Raw genomic sequence first — 25,920 nt, 5'->3', positions numbered from 1 at the left:
AATGTATCCTTGAACTTAACTTTAGTTGTAAAAAATGTGAGATTTCAACTTCTATTCATACTCCTTTGTTTTACCTCTCAGTTGTACTGAGGATCCAGGTAGGGAAAAGTTACATATTATCAGAGGTCCCCTTGGGCAGATTGCCAGATTTAGCAAATAAAAAGATAGCAAGCTCAGTTGGACTTGTATTTTAGGTAAATGACAAATAGTGCTTCAGTGGAAATATTGGGCCACTAGTTTATCTGGCTATCCTACCCCCTTGGAGATGCAGAAAATACTACTCAGTCCCCTTGGCCCACACCAGCAATGGCTATAAACTAAAAATGCAACTTCAGTTTGCCCACGGAATCCTATAGCAGATAATATTCAACCTAGAAATAAAAGGCTAGATGGGCTGAGTGTTCACGTCACAGAGCCACAGGCACCATGATTGCTGTGGCACAGCAGCAACCTCCATAGAAGCAAGTACAGGAAAACAAACAGTGACAACAATAAAACGTGTGGGGCTGCACCACAGGAGTTTGCCCTAACCTGGCTGTAGTTGAGCTGGTTCTGCCGTGCCAACGTGATCTCCGGGGTATCAGGCATTATGTGAACTTGACTCTTGTCTTTGTCCCAGGCCTCTGTGTATAAACGCTGCCAAAGAAGATGTTGATAGAATACTATTTGAAATGGGAATTATAAAAAGTTAAGCATGATTATTATTAATCTAATTAGGAAAAACAAACCGAACTTGGATACAAGGTATTTAAATTGGAGGTTTGAGTTGTAAGACTAGTGATCAAAGTTAAAATTGGGAATAACAGAAATTAGAGGATTTCGAGTATATAATTTAGGAGATAAATATGACCCTACACATACTTCAATGGATAATTTTAACTGCACTAGTCGTTAGAGTATGATAGCATCTTTTGGCATCTTAGAGAAGCTTGAGGTAGCTGGGGCTCACCTTGTTCATATTGATGGCATTGTTCTTGGCCAGCACCTGTTCCAGGGAATCAGGCACACTGGTAAATTTCAGCGTGTCTGGAGGCTGGCGGTAGATGTTGTCACTCAGGATCTCTGCAGCTCTCTTGCACTTGACCACATCCACAGACCCAATGGGGACCCAGCCAATGCCTCTCAGCCACTGGAGATCTGATTTGTAAATGTTCTGTAAAGACGAAAATGGAAGAAACTCTTCAGCAAGACTTAAAAGATTTATGGTAAAAATGCCAATGCATCAGTAATAACGTACAATACTGGTAGTTGTCTTTTCGTGGAAAATAAGCTCATTGTGTTAGACTAAAGGAGGCACTATGTTCAAAAATGACCCAGAAACATCTCCTAGCCATAACAAAAAGTGATCATATATTTCTGGTGGTAAGGACAGGACTGATCCAAATTACCGTCAGTTCAGTGAATGTTATTATAATGCCCATGTGTACAGGAAAACAATGCCAACCCAGAGTGGGAGAAACCACAGATACGTCCAACAATAAAGGTGAGGCCTAGTCAAATGAAATTCTCTGCAGCTACTAAAAGTCTTATTTTAAAGAATATTGATGACTTGTACAAAGGTACTTAATATAACATTACACGAAGGAAAACATAAAACAACGTATGTGGATAAATTACATGAGCAGGAGTGGGCTTTTTCAGTGGTTGGATTATGTTGGATTTCATTGCCTTCTATGTATTTTTTCTTATGTTTCAAAATATCTGTAGAGCTCTTTAGAAATAAACAACAAAAAAAGAATATATAATAATTATGTAGAGCCCCTGATACATTGAGGCAGAAAATCATGGCTTTAACACTGTCTGAGGCTCAGGGCAATTGGTGATCATTTCATTGGTCCAAGGCCCCAGATTCTTTCCACCAAGTTCTCAGGACAAGAAGATAGACTTCTTGGGGTGCCTGGGTGGCTCAGTTGATTAAACATCCAACTTTGACTCAGGTCATGATCTCACGGTTCGTGCGTTTGAGCCCTGCATCGGGCTCTCTGCTGTCAGCATGGAGCACACTTTGGATCCTCTGTCCCCCTCTCTCTCTTCCCCTGCCCCACTCATTTTCTTTCTCTCTCTAAAAAATAAACATTAAAAATTTTTAAAAAAAGAAGATGGACTTCTTTCCAGAGTTGTCTTTCCATACCTTTCTCTCTTGATTTGTTGTTTTTAAACAAAAATCTGTGTTCTTTTTATTTTTTTTTCGGGAGGGGGGAGGGGCAGAGAGAGAGGGAGACAGAGAATCCAAAGCATTCTCTGAGCTCTCAGCACAGAGCCCAATGTGGGGCTTGAACTCCTGAATCGTGAGATCATGACCTGAGCTTTAATCAAGAGCTAGTATCTTTTTTTTTTTTTTTCAACGTTTATTTATTTTTGGGACAGAGAGAGACAGAGCATGAACGGGGGAGGGACAGAGAGAGAGGGAGACACAGAATCGGAAACAGGTTCCAGGCTCTGAGCCATCAGCCCAGAGCCCGACGCGGGGCTCGAACTCACGGACTGTGAGATCGTGACCTGGCTGAAGTCGGACGCTTAACCGACTGCGCCACCCAGGCGCCCCAGGAGCTAGTATCTTAACTGACTGAGCCACCCAAGCATCCCTCTCTCAATTTATTTTACATCATTTCTCTGCTAAGGATTTTTGTTAACCCATTAAGTATTAACTACTTCACAACAAAGGAATTGGACCTTTGCCCAGCTCATTTGAAGGATTTTACCCATAACAGCAACTAAGAAAATACAGATTGATATTTTGCAGTCTACACAAAAAGCCTATTGGAATTGGCCTAATGGTTTACTATGTGGATTGCCCCCTAAATAACAACAGCAAGAATGAAAGCAATAACATTGTATACCTCTGGAGTGCTTTTTAACTTTCCAATGACTGTTAACTTTCAAATAACCATTAAGGCCCCATCACAGTGTGATTTTGAAAAGGCACGCAACAAATAGACAGATGTAAGCAGTCTGTCAATGCTGTCAACTCCATGGGTGGCATTAACCATTTTAACTCATGTGCAGGCAAAGCTTTTCTTTTCAGACACAATTGCAAAACACAGGGTTCTGTATGTCAAAAACTACAGAACAAATGTGGGCATTTTCACAGGTGGGCTGTACAGTTTTTAGTAATGGCCAATTAATTTTAAAAATTAATTTAATTAAATAATTAAACATAGATATAAAATAAATTAAAAATTAACTTTATTTTCCAAAATCCTCTAATGCTTAAAGAATCCCTTCAAACATTTGTAAACTATGTGCTGTAGGAAACGTGCTTTTCACACCCAGATTTGATATTAAAAGCAGCAGCACTAGCTACCATGTGACCCCTCTACAGAGAGCTGTGCTAAGAGAAGAAAATGTCAGTGAACTGATCCAATAGCTTACAAATACAGCAACTTCTTTTGTTTCATAATAATAACAATTAGCACCGTAACAGGCATTAGAATTCTACTAATTATAACCTTATCTGGTTTGCAAAGAAGCTAAAAAAATTGAGTTTTTTTTTTTTTTTTAATAAAAATGTGTTGTTTCTACCCCTTTAAAAGAATAAAAGAAAATGTCTCCACCTGGTGGACTCTGAACATTGCTTAATTCCAGTTTTGTTTTTAAAAGACCAAATCCAGTTTGTAAACTTCCCTTCCTTATAAAGCCTATTAAATGCACACATAATAAAGCAATAAAACTATACACTGATTCAAATCTCATTCACTGATCAATAAATCCTAGCTTAAGTATGCCAATGGGTTGCATATAAAGGATAACTTTTACATAGCTGAACACAGCTCTTTTATAGATGCTGTACTCACGTCACTCTGGAGGTCATAGGCCCGCCGAGCATGGATGACGTCGTTCTGGTCAGGCAGGCATGTCCACTCATGCAGGTAGTTCTTATAGTCCACATCACTGACTAAGGTCTGGCACTTCTTGGCCAGGACCACCCCCAACATGTCCACTGGGCTGCTGAACTTGGTCTTCCACTTCTCAAAGTCCTTCTTGTATTCCCTGTCACTCTGGATCTTGGCCACATGCATGGACCACATCATCTTGGGGTCATCTTTGATGTCTCGGGCTCCGATGTGGTGGCCTAGTTGCTTGCGATAACCATCTTTGTATTTGTACTGAGACAAAAACACAAAAACACACAAATCAGGTTTTTATCATAAGCCCTTGAAGGTCAAAAGTCTGTGCAAAATCACCTTGCTTACGTCAAAGTTATAAGCTGACTTTTTCTAATAAGCACTATCTCAAGCTGCTATCCTGACCTTTACGCTTAAAGCTTATAGAGCTAAGAAAATAGATGGAATCTGTATAATTGCGTGCATATTCAAAATCACCTATGGCTTGGTAATAAGGAATAATTCTTGAGGCAGGTAGTGCTCACAGGGGGAAAGGCCATTTGAATAAGGGAACTTGGAGAAATGAATTTTAGGCACTAAAAGTATGTCAGGAAAGAGTCACACTTGGTAACATGGTGTGCATAATAAGTCATAGAATGGGTACCTGGTTCCTAGAAGGATGAAGTACTCTATGTCAAGGACCTAGTTTAGTATTAGTATACTAGTTACTTACTATACTATCATAAAGTAATAGTATACCATTAGTGTACTAATATAATACTAGTATTATTATACTAGTAAAGCTGATATAGCAGTCCAACTGGTTAGAGCATGCTCCAGAAAATGCATGGGTTCTACCCCCACATGGGCCAAGAATGTTTTTACTATTCCAAGTCCAATGATGTTGTCCTGGGATCTGGGCCAGTTATTCAAAACACATGCCTCTAGTCTCAAAGATAACTAAGTAAGAAAGTATAGATGGGTCAGCAGGAGGCGATATGGTACAACAGGAAGTAATGAGGTTGTCTGGAGTTTCAACTCCACCACCTACAAGGAATTTGATTTTAGACAAGTGGCTTAAGCAACCCACAAAACAGGGATAATGACAATACTTACATCCTAGGATAGTTATGAAGTGTAAGTAAGATAATGCACGTCAAGCTCTTCGCATAGAATTCTCAACACTTCCTAGTTATTCCTGTTATTGTGGTTGACATAAATCCATTTGTGGGGGCAGTCCAACACACATAAACTAAAGGGAGTCACTAACACAACATCATGGGCAGCAAATTATCATATTCCAAAATAGTGGGCCTTGATATTTAGAGCAGTGGTCTGTTCCTCAAGAATCTTCTGAGACACCATGAAAGGTTGATGGTTTTATTCAACCTGTGCTAGACAGCCAGGAGCTGTTATTAAGGGTGCAAGCTTGGGCTAGTAATCACCTCTGGTATAGATCAACTGCCTTCTTTTTCAATCTTAGAAGGGTGAATTATAAAGTCAAGTGTCATATGAATTTTGTGAATATTATATATTAAAATGTTATACAAAGACACGACCTGATTCTCACTGGGAGTACTTAAGTTTATGAGTTATACTTTCCATAAGCATGGCATTAATTTTTAGATCTCCAAGCTTGCAGCTGTACTCTAATAATTTCCATGAATGGATCTTTCTCTGATTTTGGTGGGTCAGTTTTCATTGAACATACTGTATCCTAAAAATTATAAACTGCTTTTTGAACATCGAATTTTTCACTTCCTTCAAAACTAGGTTTTTGAAAAAGCCCATATAAATACATTAGGACATATTTCCAAAGGGTGAGGAAAGTTCTTTTTGAAGATTTAGTTCAGTACAAGTGTCACTTCAGACTGATTATATACTTGGGGCAACACTGAAACTCACATCACTGGCGATGTCCCTGGAGGCCTTGGCCGCCACAATTGGGATGGCATCACTTCGCAGGTCATAGCCTTTCTTCTTTGCTTCTTCATGGGCGAGTTTATACAGACTCTAAATTTGGGCAAAAAAATATATAATTATACATCAGTTCGATGTTGACTTTCATATCCAAAAACTGACAGGGGCCTAAAATAATTCACCAAGTTCTACACAGCTAGGTGCCTATAATAATCTTATTCTGAGAGGTCTAAGCCTTTGCACTGTTTGCTAAAGACTTAAAAATGATACGTATATAGAACACTGCAGCTTTGTTTTGTATTTTAAAACTTATCTTGAGTTAACGAAACATAAATATTACCCACTGTTTCAAAATTTTTTGTTACAACCATGAATCAGGTTTTTTTTTAAGTTTACTTATTTTGAGAGAGACAGAGACACCATGAGTCAGTGAGGGGCAGAGAGAGAGGGAGAAGAGAATCTCATGCAGGCTCTGCAGTCAGCATGGAGCCCGATGTGGGGCTTGAAGTTATGAAACCATGAAATCACGACCTGAGCTGAAGCCAAGAGTCTGACGCTTAACCGACTGAGCCACCCAGGTACCCCCTCATGAATCAGTTTTGAAGAGATCTAAAAAATTAAGCTGAAACTCATGGGCTTAAGGTGGCAAAATGTGGATAAGAGGCAAAGACTTGATCATGGAAATTAATTCACTCTACACCTATTCTGCTCCAACTGTGTGCTGTGAATGTGCTGGGTGCTTGGGAATCAAAGATGAGTATGAGGCCTCTCCCATCATCAGGGTTGCAGGGGGAAGTTATGGAAAGACTGATAACCCACAGAGGAGGCTACCAATAGAGGCGATTTAACCATATTATTAGCAAAGAGCTCCAGGAAGGAGTAATTAATCCTAAATTAAGAATCAGGAAAGTTCCTGCAGTGGGATTGATCTTTGCATTGGACCTTGAGTGATGAGTATGATTTCAGTAGACTGCAGAGGGAGTTGCAGGAATCAAAGCACAAGGAAGTGATGGTGCAGGGGTGTCAAAGGAAGGCAGGGGGGAGCAGTGCCAGGGACAAGTACAAGAGAGGACTGAAAAGAATCTGGAGTTGGACTGAAGGCTTGGTGCTAAAATAAGTTTGTGCTTAATTCCACAGGAAATAGGAAACCATCAATAAACTTTGAGGGAGAGTGACATAATCAAATCTGTATTTTGTCTTCCTATCCTCAATGAGATAAAAATTATCTCATTTTCAAAAGAATTGAACTAAGCTGAGAGAGAAAAGCCCGAGAAAGCAGATCAGGCAGGTTAGGCATTCAGTTCAGGGCGTTCTCCCTGGGTTTCTTCTAACCAACAGCACACTACAGCATCTCTGAACTTTTGCAGCAAAGACAGAGTCCAGAATTCCAGAAATGCTGAGTGGCTAGTTACAGAGGCTCTTTGTCTCCTGAGATTCTAACACATGCAATACATGCTTTCCTGTAACAATACAGGACTTATATCATAGGTTTTGCTAAAAAATTCACTCCTTTTTGCTTTGCAAGTAGGACTGGATGTTTTTCGTTTCTGGTGACAATTGAGAGTTAGTTACGTAAGTGCTAAAATTATAGTTTGCACTCCCCAAAATAAAATGAATTAAGAGGGTGGCTCATCTAGCTAAATCCTCTAATTTATGTCATGCAGAAGAGTAATACATTGTTGACTTATGTTTTCAAATAAACAATATTTTCTTTGCTGGTAGCACAAAGCTGGGAGAAATAACTCATACATCAGCTGACAGAAAAATCAGATTCACAACAATCTCCACGGGCTTAAACCAATAGGCTTAATCTAAGAAGAAGAAATTGTACAGAGATAAATGTTGATCTTTGAACTGATTTTCAACTGAATTTAAGTTGCCAAATGTGTAAATTCAGGCTAGAGGAACCCTAGCTTAAGCCCATGCAAAATGTCTTAGGGTTTCAGTCAATCCCAAGTTCCATGTGCCCTGGCAGTGATATTGCTGCCAATGTGCCCTGAGGCACAGGGTGCAGAAATGGAGGCCAAACGTCCGTAAGAGGCAATATGATGTCAACTATATTCTATACTTGCAGGATTTTGTTTGGTTTGGAGGGTCACATTCTAGCAGGAGTGTCATGTGAGGAATGCCCAGGAGCTGTGGATGTTTGGATTAGAAAGAGAACTTGGGGTGAGGTGGCAGGGAAGGCACCAGAGTAGCTATCCTCATCTCCGTGGAGTTGGCAGAGATTGGTTTTGCACAGCCTCAGAAGACTACAGAAGTCAGCAGAGAGAAATCTTTGACTCAGTACATTACAAGCATCTTCTAATGGAATTTTTCAGAATGAATGGGCTGATTCAGAAGATAAATTCCTTGTCACTAACAACACTTAAGCAAAGGCAGGATGACAACCTGTTGGGTGGGGACTCTAGTAGTAGAAGAGGGGCTGACCTCTTGGGTTAAACATCTGTGGTTCTGACATGAAGGTACATGGTCACATGCTCACAGAGGGTGGAAAGGAAATGGACTCGCTGATATATACCCTGGCAGATCCCCTGTTTCTGTTTCTTTCTCTCAGTGTTATTTGATAATACTGTAATTTTAGTTCCTGACTTAATTTTATACATTAAAAATCTTAAATTTTGACTTTAAACCACAATTTGGAAAAAGGAAATCATATATGGAAGATAGATATAGCACAGTGATACGGCATTAGGAGGAGATAAATGTACAATCTATTGCTATTTTCCCAATTTAAACAAATTAATAAAAGAAAAAGTTTTGATTATTCTTATGGTTACTGCTTAAATCATTAGTTCTTATAATTGTCACTTTGTAAGGGATCATTTGCATTACTTGAAGTTTGATGTTTAGGATGAGGATTCAAAAATGCAGGAGTTGCTATTCACACCAACCAAGAAAAAAGATTTTTATACAATTGTTATTTAGTATTACATCACCTTGGACAGATTAACTGAAATCAGAAATCGCATGCAAACTTCATAGAATTGGTATCTGCTCCTACCTCACTGTAGTTGATTTTGTTCATCCTTGCCAACGTAATTTCTGGTGTGTCTGGCATGATGTGGATCTGGGTCTTGTCTTTGTCCCAGGCTTCCGTGTATAGACGCTATCAAAGAAAATATGTAATGTCATCAGGAAAAAAAATTCAGTTTGTAGTTAATAAGAATTTCAGGGGCACAAGAACTTTATAAACAAAAATAACAAAAGGTTATACGTTTTATACACATTATGTATGGTAGATACATCTTCAAGTAATCAGTTCATAGAACAGATGTTTGAGTGCCTTATGATAATCTGAAATGTATGTTAACAAAAGGAAATTGAGAATATCTTTTATGCAAAGATGATCTTCCATAAAAAAGTCTTTTTCTCAAAACCATAAAGAATTAATGAAGTAAATACTAAATATAAATGACACATATATCAGATAAATAGATACAGATGGATAGATAGATAGATAGTCTTTTGTTGATAAATGCTTTCTTTCTTTTCTTGATTATATTTCTTTTTCTTTGATTTTGCTGTCAGGAGTCCTGCCTTGGTTCTCTGAATTTGAAGCCTCACCTTGTTCATGGTAATGGCATTATTCTTGGCTAACACTTGTTCCAAAGAATCAGTCACACTGGTAAATTTGAATCTGTCTGGAGGCTGGCGATAGACTTTATCACTCAAAATTTCAGATGCCCTTTTGCATTTTTCCACATCCAAAGAGCCAATAGGAACCCAGCCGATGCCTCTCAGCCATTGGAGATCCGACTTGTACATATTCTGTTGACACAAAATAGTCAGTAAAATTTTATCTTTGCATTGGGAAAACATTTTCATCTAAACGATATGAAATAAAGAATACTCTTGAAAATTCAGTTTAATGGACAGGCAGTATATCAGACAATACTCCTTTTTGGTCTGGAAGGTTAAATAATTAATACTCACAAGGAAAGAAGAAATGCTATTCCTGCCTTGCAGGAGCTGGTAAGCTTGGTTCCACCTATTGCTACCTTCTCCAAGGGGTGTTAATTCACTGATTTCCTACCTTTGCACATCATTATGATTCTCAGATACTAACATCACTCTGGAGGTCATAGGCCCGCCGAGCGTGGATGACATCATTCTGGTCAGGCAGGCATGTCCACTCGTGCAGGTAGTTCTTATAGTCTATGTCACTGACTAAGGTCTGGCACTTCTTGGCCAGGACCACCCCCAACATGTCCACCGGGCTGCTGAACTTGGTCTTCCACTTCTCAAAGTCCTTCTTGTACTCCCTGTCACTCTGGATCTTGGCCACATGCATGGACCACATCATCTTGGGGTCATCATGTATTGCTCGGGCACCAATGTGATGGCCAAGCTGTTGACGATAGCCTTCTTTGTACTTGAACTAGAAGAAGAAATACAGACAACTATTTTAGCTTTTAGTAAAAAGCAATTACTAGGCCCCAATTTTCCTGTTCATTAAAAATATAATGATTTCCTCTTGAACATATACATACATGCACTTTGTAAACCGTTTAGAAAATAAAGAATACATATATGTACACAAAAAAAGAAAACAAAGACATTATTCTACCATTCAGTGAAAACCATTATAAAACTGCTTTTTGTAGTGTGTGTGTGTGGGTGTATGACAGAGAGTAAAACTGAATAGGAGTCATATTGTATATACCTGCTTTTTTCATTTATTGCATAAGGATTCCTCTGTGTCATTAAATATTCTCTACAAACATGAATTTTAATGGCAGCAGGTATTACATTATGTTGGTATATGTTAATACTTTTAACCTTTCTCTGATTATTGAACACTTATTTTTAAATTATGATGGTTACCTTCCCATATTTTGGAAATAAAGAAAATATTTTTGACTTTATAGACTAATGAAATAGAAGGATAAACATTTCTAGAAACGTGAGCCAAGCCATCACTTAAAATAAATATTGGCAACCAGTCACTGGACACAGAAGTAAACATATGGTACGTGTGGATGGACTATGAATAATGTGTCCCATTCCCTCAGCCCTTGTAGGTTCACTGGTTCATAAGGCATGTGTTTTTTTTCTGAAGGAATCCTACAATGAGTTCAATTGTATATAAGAATATATCAGGTGGAAAAGCCCAAAGGATGTCTAACTATAGTCAAGTATCTAATGCTTTAATTCAGCAGGAAATGGACAATATTTTGAAATGCATCTATGGACTCAATCATACCTTTGTGTTGAGAATTTCATTACCATTATTAAAAACTATTTACTTAGAAAAAAGACTGTTAGCAAGAACTTTAACCTCATAGCTTACTTGCCCTACTATATAACCAGGAGAGAGAAAGCAATCTTTGAGCCAAAGCCAAGGCAAAGAACTTTTCAGGTGCACTTACTTCACTTGCAATGTCTCTGGAGGCCTTGGCTGCCCTGATGGGAATGGCATCCAGTCGCATATCATAGCCTTTCCTCTTGGCTTCTTCTAGGCCAAGTTTATATAGTTTCTGAGAAAGACATAGATCATCATAGGTTTGATTCATAAAGTGCAGTATAAGCAAAATACATCACGTACCATGAATATATTACTTACCTCACTGTAATTTATTTTGTTTTGTTTAGCTAGTAAAACTTCAGGGGTATCTGGCATAATGTGGACAGTGGTTTTATCTTTATCCCAAGCTTCTGTATAGAGGCGCTAAAACAAACAAAAAAGATGTGACTAGTACAGGCTAGTAATGAATAGATACATTAAAAAAATCTCGTTCTTAATGAGAGTAAGGACAGTCTACTCTGTGAGTTGGTATTTTAGAAAAAAAAATTTTTAATGTTTAATTATTGAGAGAGAGAGAGAGAGAGAGAGAGAGAGAGGAAGGGGCAGAGAGAGAAGGAAAGGGAGAATTCCAAGCAGGCTCTGCACTGTCATCAGAGAGCTTGACACAGGGCTCGAACCAACACATGGTGAGATCATGATATTGACCTGAACTGAAATTAAGAATCAGATGTTTAACCAACTGAGCCACCTGGGCACCCCTGTATTTGTGACACCTTTAGGCCTAGATGTCTCATATCAGTAAGAAGCATACAGCACTTAAATACCACTTTAATATGGAAGCAAAAGAATTAAATATGGTTTTCCTTTTATAGAAACAGATTACCATGTTTACACACACACACACACACACACACACACACACACACACACACACACACTAATACCCCCTTCAAGTGAAGAAAAGACTTACATGGTTCATGGTAATAGCATTGTTTTTTGCCAAAACCATTGGGATGGAGTCCATAAGGCTAGAAAACTTGAATTTATCTGGATGCTGGCGGTAAACATGATCACTCAAAATCTGGGAAGCTCTCTTGTTCTTCTCATCCTCAAGAGAACCACTGGGTAACCAGCCAATGCCTCTTAGCCACTGAAGGTCAGCCTTGTACAAATTCTGAAATTATAAGTGACAAACCAGTAAAGCATAATTATATGCCCCTAAAGAAATAAAATTATGTATTATATTTTACTATACATTTTCATGCTTGAATGCTTGGGACATTTATAAATTTTGGTATGTCTTATGAATCGATGGAATATTCAGATTAGAAGCATATTTTGGAAAACATCTAAAATGGCAGCACAAAAAGAATGATCCAAATCTTCTAGATCAACATATCAGAGTCTTTAACCAAAGCAATGGGGGCTCTGCCAGCTCTTTCTCTGTGGGGTAATGGTGCCTCCAGATGTTTGGGGATTGGATAGGGTGTGGGCATTAATCTAGGGATATAGAACTCAGTTGTGTAAATTCAACTCCCCTTACTTTAGGGAAAATTTGATTCTTAGGAAAGCGGCCACGGTTTTTAGTTGGTCAAAGGAAAATCTTGGACTCACATCACTCTGGAGGTCATAGGCCTGCCGAGCATGGGTGACATCATTCTGGTCAGGCAGGCATGTCCACTGATGTAGGTAATTCTTATAGTCCACATCGCTGACCAAGGTCTGGCACTTCTTGGCCAGCACCAAGCCCAGCATGTCCACTGGGCTGCTGAACTTGGTCTTCCACTTCTCAAAGTCCTTCTTGTATTCTCTGTCACTCTGGATCTTGGCCACGTGCATGGACCACATCATCTTAGGGTCATCTTTGATGTCCCGGGCTCCAATGTGGTGGCCAAGTTGCTTGCGAAAGCCTTCCTTGTACTTGTACTAAAGGAAAAAGATAGGTCTTGAACCTTTCAAGATTAACTTATGTTGCAATTACAAAGCACATTAACTCCCAATATTTCACAAAGCCTAGAGAACCACAGGTTTAAGTTTTTTGAGGAGAAATATTAAATGCTAACTCACGCTACAAGTTTCATTTATAATAAACTTCACACAAATTCCAGCTACAAATACCTTAGTTTATCTTCATCCCACCCTACTTCTCTGGAATCATTTTACTCTGCTTTAATTTGTTACTCCTTGGAAGATTCTGTTCAATTTAAAATTAAAGTGAGAATGCTTTAAAGTGATAAATTGCAATCAAATCAGTATAAACAGGGGATAAAGTCTTACTTCACTGGCAATTTCTCGAGATGCTTTTGCTGCTTTGATTGGTATGGCATCAAGGGGAAGATCGTAACCTTTTTTCTTCAACTCCTCATAACCCATTCGGTAGAGTTTCTGTTAAGAGATGAAAATCACTTTGAGAAAAACTGTTTTCCATAAACAACTATAGCAGAATGAATGCAACATGCTAAATATTTTAAGAATCCCCAACAATAGTATCTGCTCTAGAATATGCCAATGTAATTGGAAATTATGCCCATTGATTGCTACAGATCCTATTTTAAACTTTAAAGCTCTTCAATTACCCAGATCAACAAAATTAAATCTCAGCTCTTCCCAAATACTTCAGTGTATGAGGCAGAAGCAAATTGATAGAGAAAGGAAATAAAACATCATTTAGGTGCCATTTTCCAATTACCTTGGAGTGTTTCATTAGAAGTTTTTGTTAGAAAAGAGCAATGCTTTTAGTGGGGAAAAATTACGCCTGATGGGCTGTCTCTTTCATGTAGCTACAACATTGTAAAATATAGTCTATTTTACAACATAGGGTTGCCCATAGCAGGATCCGCACCTGTAGGTAGGAAACAAAATCCTTCATAATTTTTTAAATCTAAGATTTTGGGGAGGAAACTTTAAATGTTGAATTTAAAAAGTATAAGTGAAACAATTTGTCTCTCCAGATTTGTTACATAATGAAACAAGTGAAAATTTAATGCATTTTATCCAGAAACCAGATTGTTTAAAATGCCTATTGATCTTGGAATGTGTTTATATTTCAGTGATCTGTGGCATTATTCTAAAACATTATTTAATGTTAAAGTCTTTCTATTAGAGTTTAGAATTTGTCTTTAAAATATTTAATTTTTACACCTACAGATTTCTGGAGATCATGCTATGATGATGATAAAAATAAAAATAGAATTCTCCTACATGGTTTTTTAATGCTTGTTCATTTGAAATTTCATGTGTGTTGGGACTATACTAGCTAAACACTGCAGGCCCAATTCCAACAACACAAATTGTCTCTGACTCTGAGAAATACCTGTCCATATAAGGGAGAGCAATATAAACCATTACATTACGATGATATGTGTAATAAAGGACTACAAGGAACAGAGAGCACACACCCTCAACTCTGCCTGAGACAGGGAGTACCAATTAAATATTCAAGTTAAAAGCCACTAAATAAGAAATCTAAGTCACTTGTAGTTTATTAATTAAAATGATTCAGACATTCAAATTTACTTCCAAATAAATTCATTGCCTTAGAAGCAATTAAAATGAGCTTTCTGGGGGCGCCTGGGTGGCTCAGTAGGTTAAGCGTCCAACTTCGGCTCAGGGCATGATCTCACGGTTCATGGGTTCGTGCCCCACGTTGGACTCTGTGCTGACAGCTCAGAGCCTGCTTTGCATTCTGGGTCTTCCTCTCTCTCTGCCCCTCCCCCACTCATTCTCGCTCACTCTCTGAGAAATAAAATAAATATTAAAGGAAATTAAAATGATCTTTCTGGAAATACATGCTGAATTTGGAAACTTACATCACTTGTATTGATTAAGTTTGCTTTAGCCAGAATAATGTCAGGTGTATCAGGCATGATGTGGATTTGAGTCTTGTCCTTGTCCCAAGCTTCTCTATAAAGTCTCTAAAATGTGAAATAAGAGATTTTCAGCAGTTTTGTTAGATTAGTCAATGACATCGTTAACTTTAAACAGGATTACTAAATTCAGCTGAATTAAGCATTTTAACTGACAGCATAAGCAGAAAATAGGTACAGTATTTTTTGATTTGTCTGGGGAATAACTGCCTTTCAAAATATAAAGTGTGGATTACCTTTTTAAATTTACAAATAACCCTGCCCATTAGAAATCAACCCAAGTAATCAGAGTCTTTGCCAAGATCGTCAAATAAAGCAGAAATTCTCCATCTGATTATAAAAGTCTCCTTCGATGTTTAATTGGGAAATAGCCCTTCCCTTCTCAAAAGAAGATGTATTCAAGGTATATCTAGAAATTAGGGAGTTGCATTCTCTACATTTTATTATTTATGGTTATACCTTATAATAATCTGGGGGGATTAGGATCCCAAGAGAATTTGGTATGGAATTTATCCAAAATCTCTTACATGTCCCAGAGCCATCCTCTTTCTTCAACAGAAGAAAGGGAACTCAAACAAAAATCTCATTGATTTACTAACACAAGGGAGTAAAATTTTGATGAAAAACAGGATGCCTACATTGTCAGAGAAATCTCCCCAAAGATACTTATCAATTCCAGAAGATAAAATGGTAATTTGACAGTGGAGAAACCTCGTAACACCATTTTAACCAAATGACCAAAATTAAAATGATCAGTAATGGAACAGACTGGTATCTTGTATCACTGGATATGACACATGGAGGAAGATACCACATGTGTTGTCCTGCTAAGTACAAAGCATGAATGTAATCATGAGGAAACAAAAGACAGACCCAAATGAGGGAGATTCTACAAAATGACTGGCCCATGCTCTTCTCCAATGTCAGGGATTTAGAAGGCAAAGGAATAGTGAGGAGCCAGTCCAGATGACAGGAGACTACAGATAGCACAAGCAAATTTAGTGTGTGATCTTGGATTGAACCCTGGGTCAGAAAATAGTTCTTATTTTGTGTAAAGGACATTTGTGGTAAAATTGAATAAGTTCTATAGACTAGTATTGTTTCAACATTAATTTCCTGATTTTGATTGTCGCACTGTGGTTAGGTGAGAGAAATGTTCTCGTTTTCAGGAAATGCACACTGAAATAGTTAGGGATAGAGAGGCATCATAAAGCAACTTACCTATTTATGAAAGAAAAATAAGGAGGAAAAGTGGGGGGGACGCAAATGTGATAAATGCTAACAATTGGAGAACTGGGGTGAAGATACATATATATACATAATTATATTTATATTCATATTTATGTATTTACTATATATATATGCTTATTTGTACTATTTTTGCAACTTTCCTGTATACTTGAAATTATTTCAATATACACAATTTTGGAACTCTCACTGGTTTTTTGGACTTGCCAATTTCCCCTTGAGGCATGCAGCGTGGGGTACAGGAGCTGGTACTTTTCTCCTTCCGGAACATGCTTACTACATAGTCCAGAGAAGCTGATTAAGATCTTCAGGACCAAAACAAAGCAAGGCTTGTGAATTTGCACATACGCTTATCCTGGTTATGCGCTAACCTTTCCGATTAAGACCAGAGATTCTCAGCCTTAGCACTGCTGGTGTTGTATACTGGAGGATTCCTGGTTGCAGGGGTGCTGTTCTGTACATTTCTGGAATGTTTAGCAGCATCCCTGACTTCTATCCACTAGATGCCAGTAGCATGCCACCCTCAAGTTGTGACAACGGCAAAGGTCTCTAGGTATTGCCAAATGTCCCCTGTGGGACAAAAATATACCTGGCTGAGAACCACTAAACGGGACCATTTCCTCAATGGCATGTGTCACTTTCACCACAACCCCTGCCCTGATCCCTGAAAAACAGAGAAAATGCTAATATTTGTTTATACTGAGATAGAAGTATGGGTCTATTCAAAAGGACAGATAGTAGGCTCAAGGATCAAGTGGCCCTCTTCTGAGGCCTGAGGGGATCAGTGTCTTAGCCTTCCTACAACCAGGGCACACTGTTGAAGAGGTCTGTTGTGAGACATTAATGTTGATAAACTTCATGACTGAGGGTTTTTCTCTTAGCCACCTTATTAGTTCAGAGCTCTCTAAACAGCTCTGCTTCATGGAGAGAAAGAAACTTGGATTCCAAAAGGGGAGATGTTTTACATAAATTTGTTGCTTTATTAGCTTGCTGGATTCAAGTTGCCATCATAAAAACAGAGAGAAGAGATGAAAACTTGAATATTTACAATAAAACTAACAGGTTAGCATTTATTATAGATTTTGGGTGTAAACATTGTGAGTCTGTGAGGGGGTGACTGGGAAAAGAGCAGCTACAATTTATCAAATGCTTATTGTAAACTAGTTACGAGTTTTATATAAACATTTATATGATATGTGTAAAATATATAGATATTGTAAGTATTCGGATTCTTCTAAGACCCAATTATTATATATAAATTTAAATTTTCTTATCAGTTCCAGAATCTCAGTGCACATAATTCAACTTTCTGTAATTTTCAGAGTTATGCTTCTCAATGAACAATGATGAGTAATCTTTCCCCTTCTTGGCATAGAATTACTCTACACTACTATCTTTCATTTATTTTATTCAATAAATATTGAGAGTTAAATGCTAGACACTGGTGTCAGTGCTGGGGAAGGAAATAACTTGAAGATGGGATACACACACATATGGTATATATACATATATGTATATGTGTATGCATATGTATATGTGTATGTCTTCTTTACTTGTCTTGATTCGGCTTAACAAGATGCATTATAATCACCTGGCAGAAAATACACTCTTTTTAACAGTTCTACTTCGTTTGTGCAAAGTACTCAATATACTGCCCTCTCAACACTCTGTCCCAACAACAACACAAAATCTAGGTCTTTAATGCATTCAAATTTCAAAGAAAAAAAGTATGTTCAATAGTTTTCTCATTTTCATAATGGATGGATGGATGGATGGATGGATAAATAGAGAAAAGGCAAGTAAATAAGAAAGAAAGCTTTAGGTGACAAAAATTGGTACTAACTCATTTTACATGATCCAGTACAGGGTAGTTGATAATTCAAATGAAGCAACCAAGTATTAAACATTATGCTATGTTGTGCCACGCGGTATGATATGCTATGCTATTCTACTAATTAATTAAGCAAATGTTACTGAGCTCCTACCAGGTATCAGGTACTATAAATTTTCCTATTTATTTCTAAAGAGTTACTCACATCACTCCTATTTTTGGCATTTGTCTTTGCCAGAACTATGTCCATGGCATCAGGAATGCTGGTGAACTTGTTTCTGTCTGGAGGCTGACGGTATTTCTTCTCACTGATGATTTCTGAAGCCCGTTTGTTCTTTTCTGCCTCCAAAGAACCCAGGGGACTCCATCCTATGCCTCTCAGCCACTCAAGGTCAGACTTATACAGATTCTGTGAAAATACAAGGCACTCCATCAAAACCCCATCCTCATCTGGACCTACAACTCAAGTGATTCTATGTATTACAAACAGATGCACTTTAGATATTCAACAATAATTCCTCTTTTTACTCTCTGTCTCTGACTAAATAGCTACTCAAGTGGCAACATATAAGCTATTGAATTAAAAATAAACTGACCTCGCTCTGTAGTTGATAAACTTTTTTAGCTTGAATAACATCGTTCTGGTCAGGCAGGCATGTCCACTGATGCAGGTGGTTCCTGTAGTCCACATCACTGACTAAGGCCTGGCATTTCTTGGCCAGCACCACTCCTAACATGTCCACTGGGCTGCTGAACTTGGTCTTCCACTTCTCAAAGTCCTTCTTGTATTCTCTTTCACTCTGCATCTTGGCTACATTCATGGACAATACAAGCTTTGGATCATCTTGCAGGCTCCGGAATCCAATATGGTGGCCAAGTTGTTTGCGGTAGCCTTGTTTGTATTTAAACTGAAATCAAAGGAAACAGTTCTTTTATTAGCATAAACAGAGGTCAAGTGAAGCTCAACAATTTGAGCTTAATTAAAAACTCAATTTGCTTTATTTGCATGTTTATTTTCCAAAACTGAAGTGAGAAAAGCGATGTCCATACTAACTTAGTATGAAATATGAAAACTGACCTAGAGGCTTCTAAAAAAAAATGCAACATAGTTCATTATCAAGAGAGGTTAAGATAAAAAAATTAATTCTAACTAAGGGCAAAAATATATGCCATGATATGCTAGACATTGTGTATGTTGACCTCAGGGTAATATTTGTGATAAACAAAGGTAAAGCTCTTGTGATAGCTTTATGGAAATGATGGAAAGGTATGCACTGAATGGCAGAAAAACAAGGAAGGTTCAGGATTTTATGAACAAGCCTAATAGCATAGATTAATTTATTAAGCAGTAGGATTTTTGGTGGTTTGCCATATGGTTATGTCCCATAAACTTGTCCTGTTCAGGATCCATATTTTCATGCACATGTAGCTAAAAATAGCTAAATAGATTAGAAAGAAAACTCCACAAGACCTCAACATATTGCTAAGATGTGTCAAAATGAATTACATAAATTTAAGAAAAGTGAAATCCAGTATTTAGATCAATTGGGAAAAACCTGCATTAATGCTGGATGACAGTAGTAATAGTGACAATAATATGACAGTAATGATAGCATTTACTTGATGCTAGATGCCCAGCACACATTACATTTCATGGAGTTAGGTTCTACTCTCTTGGGTTCTACCCAGCTTCATGGTTATGTATATTAAAAATACTCAGAAGTTTAAGTTGACTATAAGCTTGATATGGGCAATCTTATAAAATTTCTTATAAAAGTAATGTCATGGATTCTGTAGGGGCACAGATAAAAGCAGGTCAGAAACTCATTTACTGTGGGTATTCCTGGGTGGCTCAGTTGGTTAAGCTTCTGACTTCAGCTCAGGTCATGATCTTACAGTTCAGGAGTTCAAGCCCCATGTCGGGCTCTGTGCTGACAGCTCAGAGCCTGGAACCTGCTTCAGATTCTGTGTCTCTCTCTCTCTCTGCCCCTCCTCTGCTTGCACTCTGTCTCTCTCTCTTCCCAAAATAAATATTTTTAAAAATTTTATTTTAAGAAAATTAAAAAAGAAGAAAAAAAGCTCATTTACTCTGACCTGACCTCTTATAACAAGAAAACAACACTACATTTTGGGGCCCAATCTTGAGAGGGGTAATGAAAAAAATATAATAAATCACAGGTAGAGTGAAGGACTTTTAAAGAATATTGAATATTCAGAATATTGTAGGACTTATAACTCTAAAACCAAAGGAGAATAAGAAACTTGTAATATGAAAAGATATCAGGTGGCAGAGGAAATAAGTTCCTTTGTGATGTTCCAGAACACAGAACTAGAGTTGATTGATAACATATTCAAGTTGAAAATAGGGAACTATATAATAAAAATTAGATATGCTCTAACAAGGAAATGACCTGCCCTGAAGGACACAAAAATTCTTATATGCATATGTATCCATAGACCAGACGGCCATCTTTTGGAGATGGAGAGAAGGCAGGACACTGAGTAGGAGACTGAATTAAATAGCCTTCATGTTATCCTCTAACCAAAATCTATGATTCTAATTTATTAAATTAAGTACTCATAAAAATATCTGTAATTTCCTTAAATTTTATAGAATATGAAAACCATTTGAAACTGAGAGGAGATATAATCTCTACAATGGGGGGAAAGTTCACTTAAAGTTAATTTTAGGGGAAGATTTCAAAAGATTACCTAAGAAATTAGGTCCTATCAAATGTGTAGTGAGAAAATCACTGATGTTATTTCTTCAGTTTCTAAATCATCTTCACCTAATGGGGAGTACATAACATTAAATGTTCCTGGGGGAACATTCAAGCATCATTATTGCTGTAGGTTCATCAGTATATCGATTCATTTAAATAAGGAATTGACCCGCAAGCCAATAAGTAATAATAAATCATCTAATTAATTTCTAACATTTCTGGAACGCCACAAATTAACTGATTTAAAGAGAGTCACTGGGTGTTACATGTAAGTGATAAATCACTAATTTCTACACCTGAAACCAGTTTTACCATATATGGTAACCAACTAGAATTTAAATAAAAACTTGAAAAAAGTAAACAGAATTTGCCCTTATATTCTTAGAATTCATGGTGCTGTCTTTAGACATACTTTCTCCAGCCCAAATCCTTGTTTTGTTTTAAAGATTTTAAGAGGTAGTTCTTCCCTCTGAAATTCCAAATTTCTCTGGATTTTTTGAGGCTAATTCTTAGAATTAACGTAATGACATGTTTATCTATACACAGAATATCTAAGTCAAATATTTACAAACATTTAATTAGTCAATAGGAATTACACCTAGTTTATTTACCAAATTAACTACCCTTTTCAATCATAACCAAAAGTGGCCTTGGAGAACAAATACCCAACAGAAAGTTAAGCCCTCTGGACCTTAAACCTAAATTCCTGAAACTTCCTGAATTTTCTATGCCCCTAGCTATTTTAGAATTATTTACATGCAAGAATGGGTTAAATAAAAATAACTGGCAGCTAATTTTTAAATATGTGCATATAAAAATTTATCAACATCAGGTTATTGAGTTTGATTTATTAACTGGCACTTTGGATTTGTCTAAAATAGACAAATAGAAAACAGGAAATTGTTTTCAGGCAAGCAGGGGAAAACTGAAATCTCTGGTTTCTTTGTAATGTCTACAAACATAGCATCTTAGGATAATGGCTTTTTTTTTTCAATATATGAAATTTATTGTCAAATTGGTTTCCATACAACACCCAGTGCTCATCCCAAAAGGTGCCCTCCTCAATACCCATCACCCACCCTCCCCTCCCTCCCACCCCCCATCAACCCTCAGTTTGTTCTCAGTTTTTAAGTCTCTTATGCTTTGGCTCTCTCCCACTCTAACCTCTTTTTTTTTTTCCTTCCCCTCCCCCATGGGTTTCTGTTAAGTTTCTCAGGATCCACATAAGAGTGAAAACACATGGTATCTGTCTTTCTCTGTATGGCTTATTTCACTTAGCATCACACTCTCCAGTTCCATCCATGTTGCTACAAAGGGCCATATTTCGTTCTTTCTCATTGCCCTGTAGTACTCCATTGTGTATATAAACCACAATTTCTTTATCCATTCATCAGTTGATGGACATTTAGGCTCTTTCCATAATTTGGCTATTATTGAGAGTGCTGCTATAAACATTGGGGTACAAGTACCCCTATGCATCAGTACTCCTGTATCCCTTGGGTAAATTCCTAGCAGTGCTATTGCTGGGTCATAGGGTAGGTCTATTTTTAATTTTTTGAGGAACCTCCACACTGTTTTCCAGAGTGGCTGCACCAATTTGCATTCCCACCAACAGTGCAAGAGGGTTCCTGTTTCTCCACATCCTCTCCAGCATCTATAGTCTCCTGATTTGTTCATTTTGGCCACTCTGACTGGCGTGAGGTGATATCTGAGTGTGGTTTTGATTTGTATTTCCCTGATAAGGAGCGACGTTGAGCATCTTTTCATGTGCCTGTTGGCCATCGGGATGTCTTCTCTAGAGAAGTGTCTATTCATGTTTTCTGCCCATTTCTTCACTGGGTTATTTGTTTTTCGGGTGTGGAGTTTGGTGAGCTCTTTATAGATTTTGGATACTAGCCCTTTGTCCGATATGTCATTTGCAAATATCTTTTCCCATACCGTTGGTTGCCTTTTAGTTTTGTTGGTTGTTTCCTTTGCTGTGCAGAAGCTTTTTATCTTCATAAGGTCCCAGTAATTCATTTTTGCTTTTAATTCCCTTGCCTTTGGGTATGTGTCGAGTAAGAGATTGCTACGGCTGAGGTCAGAGAGGTCTTTTCCTGCTTTCTCCTCTAGGGTTTTGATGGTTTCCTGTCTCACATTCAGGTCCTTTATCCATTTTGAGGTTATTTTTGTGAATGGTGTGAGAAAGTGGTCTAGTTTCAACCTTCTGCATGTTGCTGTCCAGTTCTCCCAGCACCATTTGTTAGAGACTGTCTTTTTTCCATTGGATGTTCTTTCCTGCTTTGTCAAAGATGAGTTGGCCATACGTTTGTGGGTCTAGTTCTGGGGTTTCTATTCTATTCCATTGGTCTATGTGTCTGTTTTTGTGCCAATACCATGCTGTCTTGATGATTACAGCTTTGTAGTAGAGGCTAAAGTCTGGGATTGTGATGCCTCCTGCTTTGGTCTTCTTCTTCAAAATTACTTTGGCTATTCAGGGCCTTTTGTGGTTCCATATGAATTTTAGGATTGCTTGTTCTAGTTTCGAGAAGAATGCTGGTGCAATTTTGATTGGGATTGCCTTGAATGTGTAGATAGCTTTGGGTAGTATTGACCTTTTGACAATATTTATTCTTTCAATCCATGAGCAGGGAATGTCTTTCCATTTCTTTATATCTTCTTCAAATATCTTCATAAGCTTTCTATAGTTTTCAGCATACAGATCTTTTACATCTTTGGTTAGATGTATTCCTAGGTATTTTATGCTTCTTGGTGCAATTGTGAATGGGATCAGTTTCTTTATTTGTCTTTCTGTTGCTTCATTGTTAGTGTGACAATGGCTCTTATAGGTCCTCTGACTCAACCTCTATTCAAGAAACCCTTTCTTTGATACTGGATCAGTAAGAAAGAAAAGTGAATTTTTGGTAAACTAAGAGGATAAGAGAAGATGAAGAAATAGTATTGCATTTTGAAAGGTAAGGCCCATCTATAAAAATAGTTACCAGCATTAAGATACCTGATTCAGATAACATATCATAAAAGCCAAACAAGTACTTACATCGCTAACGATGTCTCTTGAAGCTTTGGCCATCTGCACAGAAATTGCATCAACTGGGAGATCATATCCTTTCTTCAAAGCTTCTTCCCACCCAAGTTTATAGAGTTTCTGGAAATTAAATAATTTAGCATTATTCAGTATATACTAAAACCCCAATGAATTACTGAATAACAGTTTACCTAGAGAGTAGACGTCAGATTCTATCATCTCCCTTATCTCTAAAGAAATGGATAAAAACAAATGAAGCTGTTTTTATGAAGCACTGACTTAGCATTACAGGATTTTGCTTCAATTTTCTGACTCTGAGAATACACTCAGTTATGAGATACATATACAATTTTAGAGTTGCTTTTCTGTTCAGACACAATATGGGCATATCAAGTATATTAGGTACTTTCCTCCTGCTGTTAAGTACAGTCTGGGCTCACTATTTGAATCACAGATGTGAAAAAAATTGGTAACCAAAAAAGTCAGGTAACAAAATTTTGATTATCTAAGTGATAAAAGTAGTAGATACTGAAAAGCCTTTTATGAGGCACAATAAATGAATTCATCTTTATGCATGAAATTTATTGAATAGATGCAAGGGGGTTAAAACTGGATAATAATGAAAATAGTTGTAAGTCATCCAGACTTAGTGTGTGTTCAACACAGGTACTGTGTGGGGAGCCTTCCATGGAAATTTCTCATTTGGTCTTCACAGCAATTTAATTTAATGTCATAAGCATTATTATGGTCCCAATTTTAGGAATGAGGAAACTAAGGCTTAGACCCAATGTTATATAATTCATAAAAGCCAAAACCCAAAGCAGGTCTGTCTGCTGCAATTTTTTCCTTTCAACAATTATTTATTGATTTCCTACTCTGTGCCAAGTACAAGGAGTACGGAGATAAATCACACAGGCACAGTGCCTCTCTCCATGGAGCAAAAGAGTCACAGCTAAAGCCCTTCCTTTTAACCGCCATATTTTGCAGCATCTCTAGTTAGCCAGTGTGAGTCATTCATTTCCATTCCTTCTGCATTTACATCAATTATTTACCATTACATCATTTAATAAGTTTAATTAGTTTTAAGCCAAATTTTTATATAACTTTACCTGGCTATACATAGCTTGATTCTGCTTGGCTTGTAAAATATCTGGTGTATCTGGCATCACATGAATCTTGGTTTTATCTTTGTTCCAGTCAATGGTATATAAGTGCTAGGAAGTTAGGGGGAAAAAGACATTTGAAATTTGAATAGCTTTTTAGGACCCACAGGAAAGAAAAAAACTTAACAGAGCATTTGAATGCACTCAATTTGAATTAGATTAATTTTAGTAACTAAAGTCGCTTATGATTCAGAAAAGACACTAAAAACAAACTCAGATTTTTTAAAAATAATATTGTAGGTCTATCTTCTAGAATGGATTAAAAATACTTAACATATAATAATTTTAAAAAACAAATGATTTGTAACTCAATGATAAGATTCAGGGGAAATGGGGCACCTGAGTGGTTCAGTCAGTTAAGTGTCCACCTCTTGATTTCAGCTCAGGTCCTGATCTCACAGTTGTGAGATTGAGCCCCACATCAGGCTCTGTACTGGATGTGGAGCCTACTTAAGACTGACTCTCTCTCTCTCTTTCCCTCTGCCCTCTGCACTTGCGCTCATGCACTCGCTCACCCGCTCTCTTGCTCTCTCTCTCTCTCTCTCTCTCTCTCTCTCATAAAAACCCAAAACCAAACAGGGGAAATAAGTCGGCAGCAGAAAATGATATAGGGACATGCTCTGGAACTGTTTGTCACTGCCCAGAAGTGGTGGACTCCAACCAAATTCCCCAAACAAGAACCAGAGGCTGTTAGCCCTGCCTTCCTGGGAGCTGTATGGAAGGACCTGAATAGAAGGATGGCTGCCTACCTTGTTCATGGTATGTGCATTCTGCTTGGCAAGAACCATGTCCATAGAGTCAGTCAGTTTCTTAAACTGGAAGTTGCTGGGATGCTGGCGATATTTCTGATCGCTGGCATATTCAGTTGCTTTCTTGGCCTTCTCCACTTCTAGGGAACCAGCTGGACTCCAGCCAAGCCCTTTGTACCACTCATTGTAATCCTGCTTGTATTCATTCTATAAAGAGAAGAGACAAATTCTCCTTCACCTTATCAATTACTTTACCTTTGTCAGTTTAGACACAAAAGTATAGAAGACTGTGATCTCCATTCCTGGGCTAGGAATCCAACCAT

General features: G+C 37.7%; 1 protein-coding gene across 23 annotated transcripts in view; it reads right to left on the bottom strand.

Annotated features, from left to right (window-relative positions):
* The window catches only part of NEB (nebulin), a 215,022-nt gene that overhangs the window by 123,185 nt on the left and 65,917 nt on the right, over positions 1 to 25,920 (bottom strand). For 22 of the 23 annotated variants that reach the window (XM_058715306.1, XM_058715281.1, XM_058715284.1 and 19 more), the window contains exons 50-67: positions 25,598 to 25,804; positions 24,795 to 24,899; positions 23,698 to 23,805; positions 18,534 to 18,845; positions 18,143 to 18,346; positions 14,802 to 14,906; positions 13,270 to 13,377; positions 12,607 to 12,918; positions 11,963 to 12,166; positions 11,311 to 11,415; positions 11,117 to 11,224; positions 9,814 to 10,125; positions 9,312 to 9,515; positions 8,749 to 8,853; positions 5,730 to 5,837; positions 3,795 to 4,106; positions 950 to 1,153; positions 532 to 636 (exon numbers count right to left, since the gene is read on the bottom strand). In XM_058715306.1, coding sequence (XP_058571289.1) covers positions 532 to 636; positions 950 to 1,153; positions 3,795 to 4,106; positions 5,730 to 5,837; positions 8,749 to 8,853; positions 9,312 to 9,515; positions 9,814 to 10,125; positions 11,117 to 11,224; positions 11,311 to 11,415; positions 11,963 to 12,166; positions 12,607 to 12,918; positions 13,270 to 13,377; positions 14,802 to 14,906; positions 18,143 to 18,346; positions 18,534 to 18,845; positions 23,698 to 23,805; positions 24,795 to 24,899; positions 25,598 to 25,804 — 3,228 coding nt within the window. The remainder of the gene's footprint in view (positions 1 to 531; positions 637 to 949; positions 1,154 to 3,794; positions 4,107 to 5,729; positions 5,838 to 8,748; positions 8,854 to 9,311; positions 9,516 to 9,813; positions 10,126 to 11,116; positions 11,225 to 11,310; positions 11,416 to 11,962; positions 12,167 to 12,606; positions 12,919 to 13,269; positions 13,378 to 14,801; positions 14,907 to 18,142; positions 18,347 to 18,533; positions 18,846 to 23,697; positions 23,806 to 24,794; positions 24,900 to 25,597; positions 25,805 to 25,920) is intronic. The other variant, XM_058715301.1, reaches the window with a different exon arrangement.

This window comes from Neofelis nebulosa, chromosome 2 (genome assembly GCF_028018385.1).
Source record: "Neofelis nebulosa isolate mNeoNeb1 chromosome 2, mNeoNeb1.pri, whole genome shotgun sequence".
NCBI lineage: Eukaryota > Metazoa > Chordata > Mammalia > Carnivora > Felidae > Neofelis > Neofelis nebulosa.
This window is presented reverse-complemented; position numbering and strand designations above follow the sequence as displayed.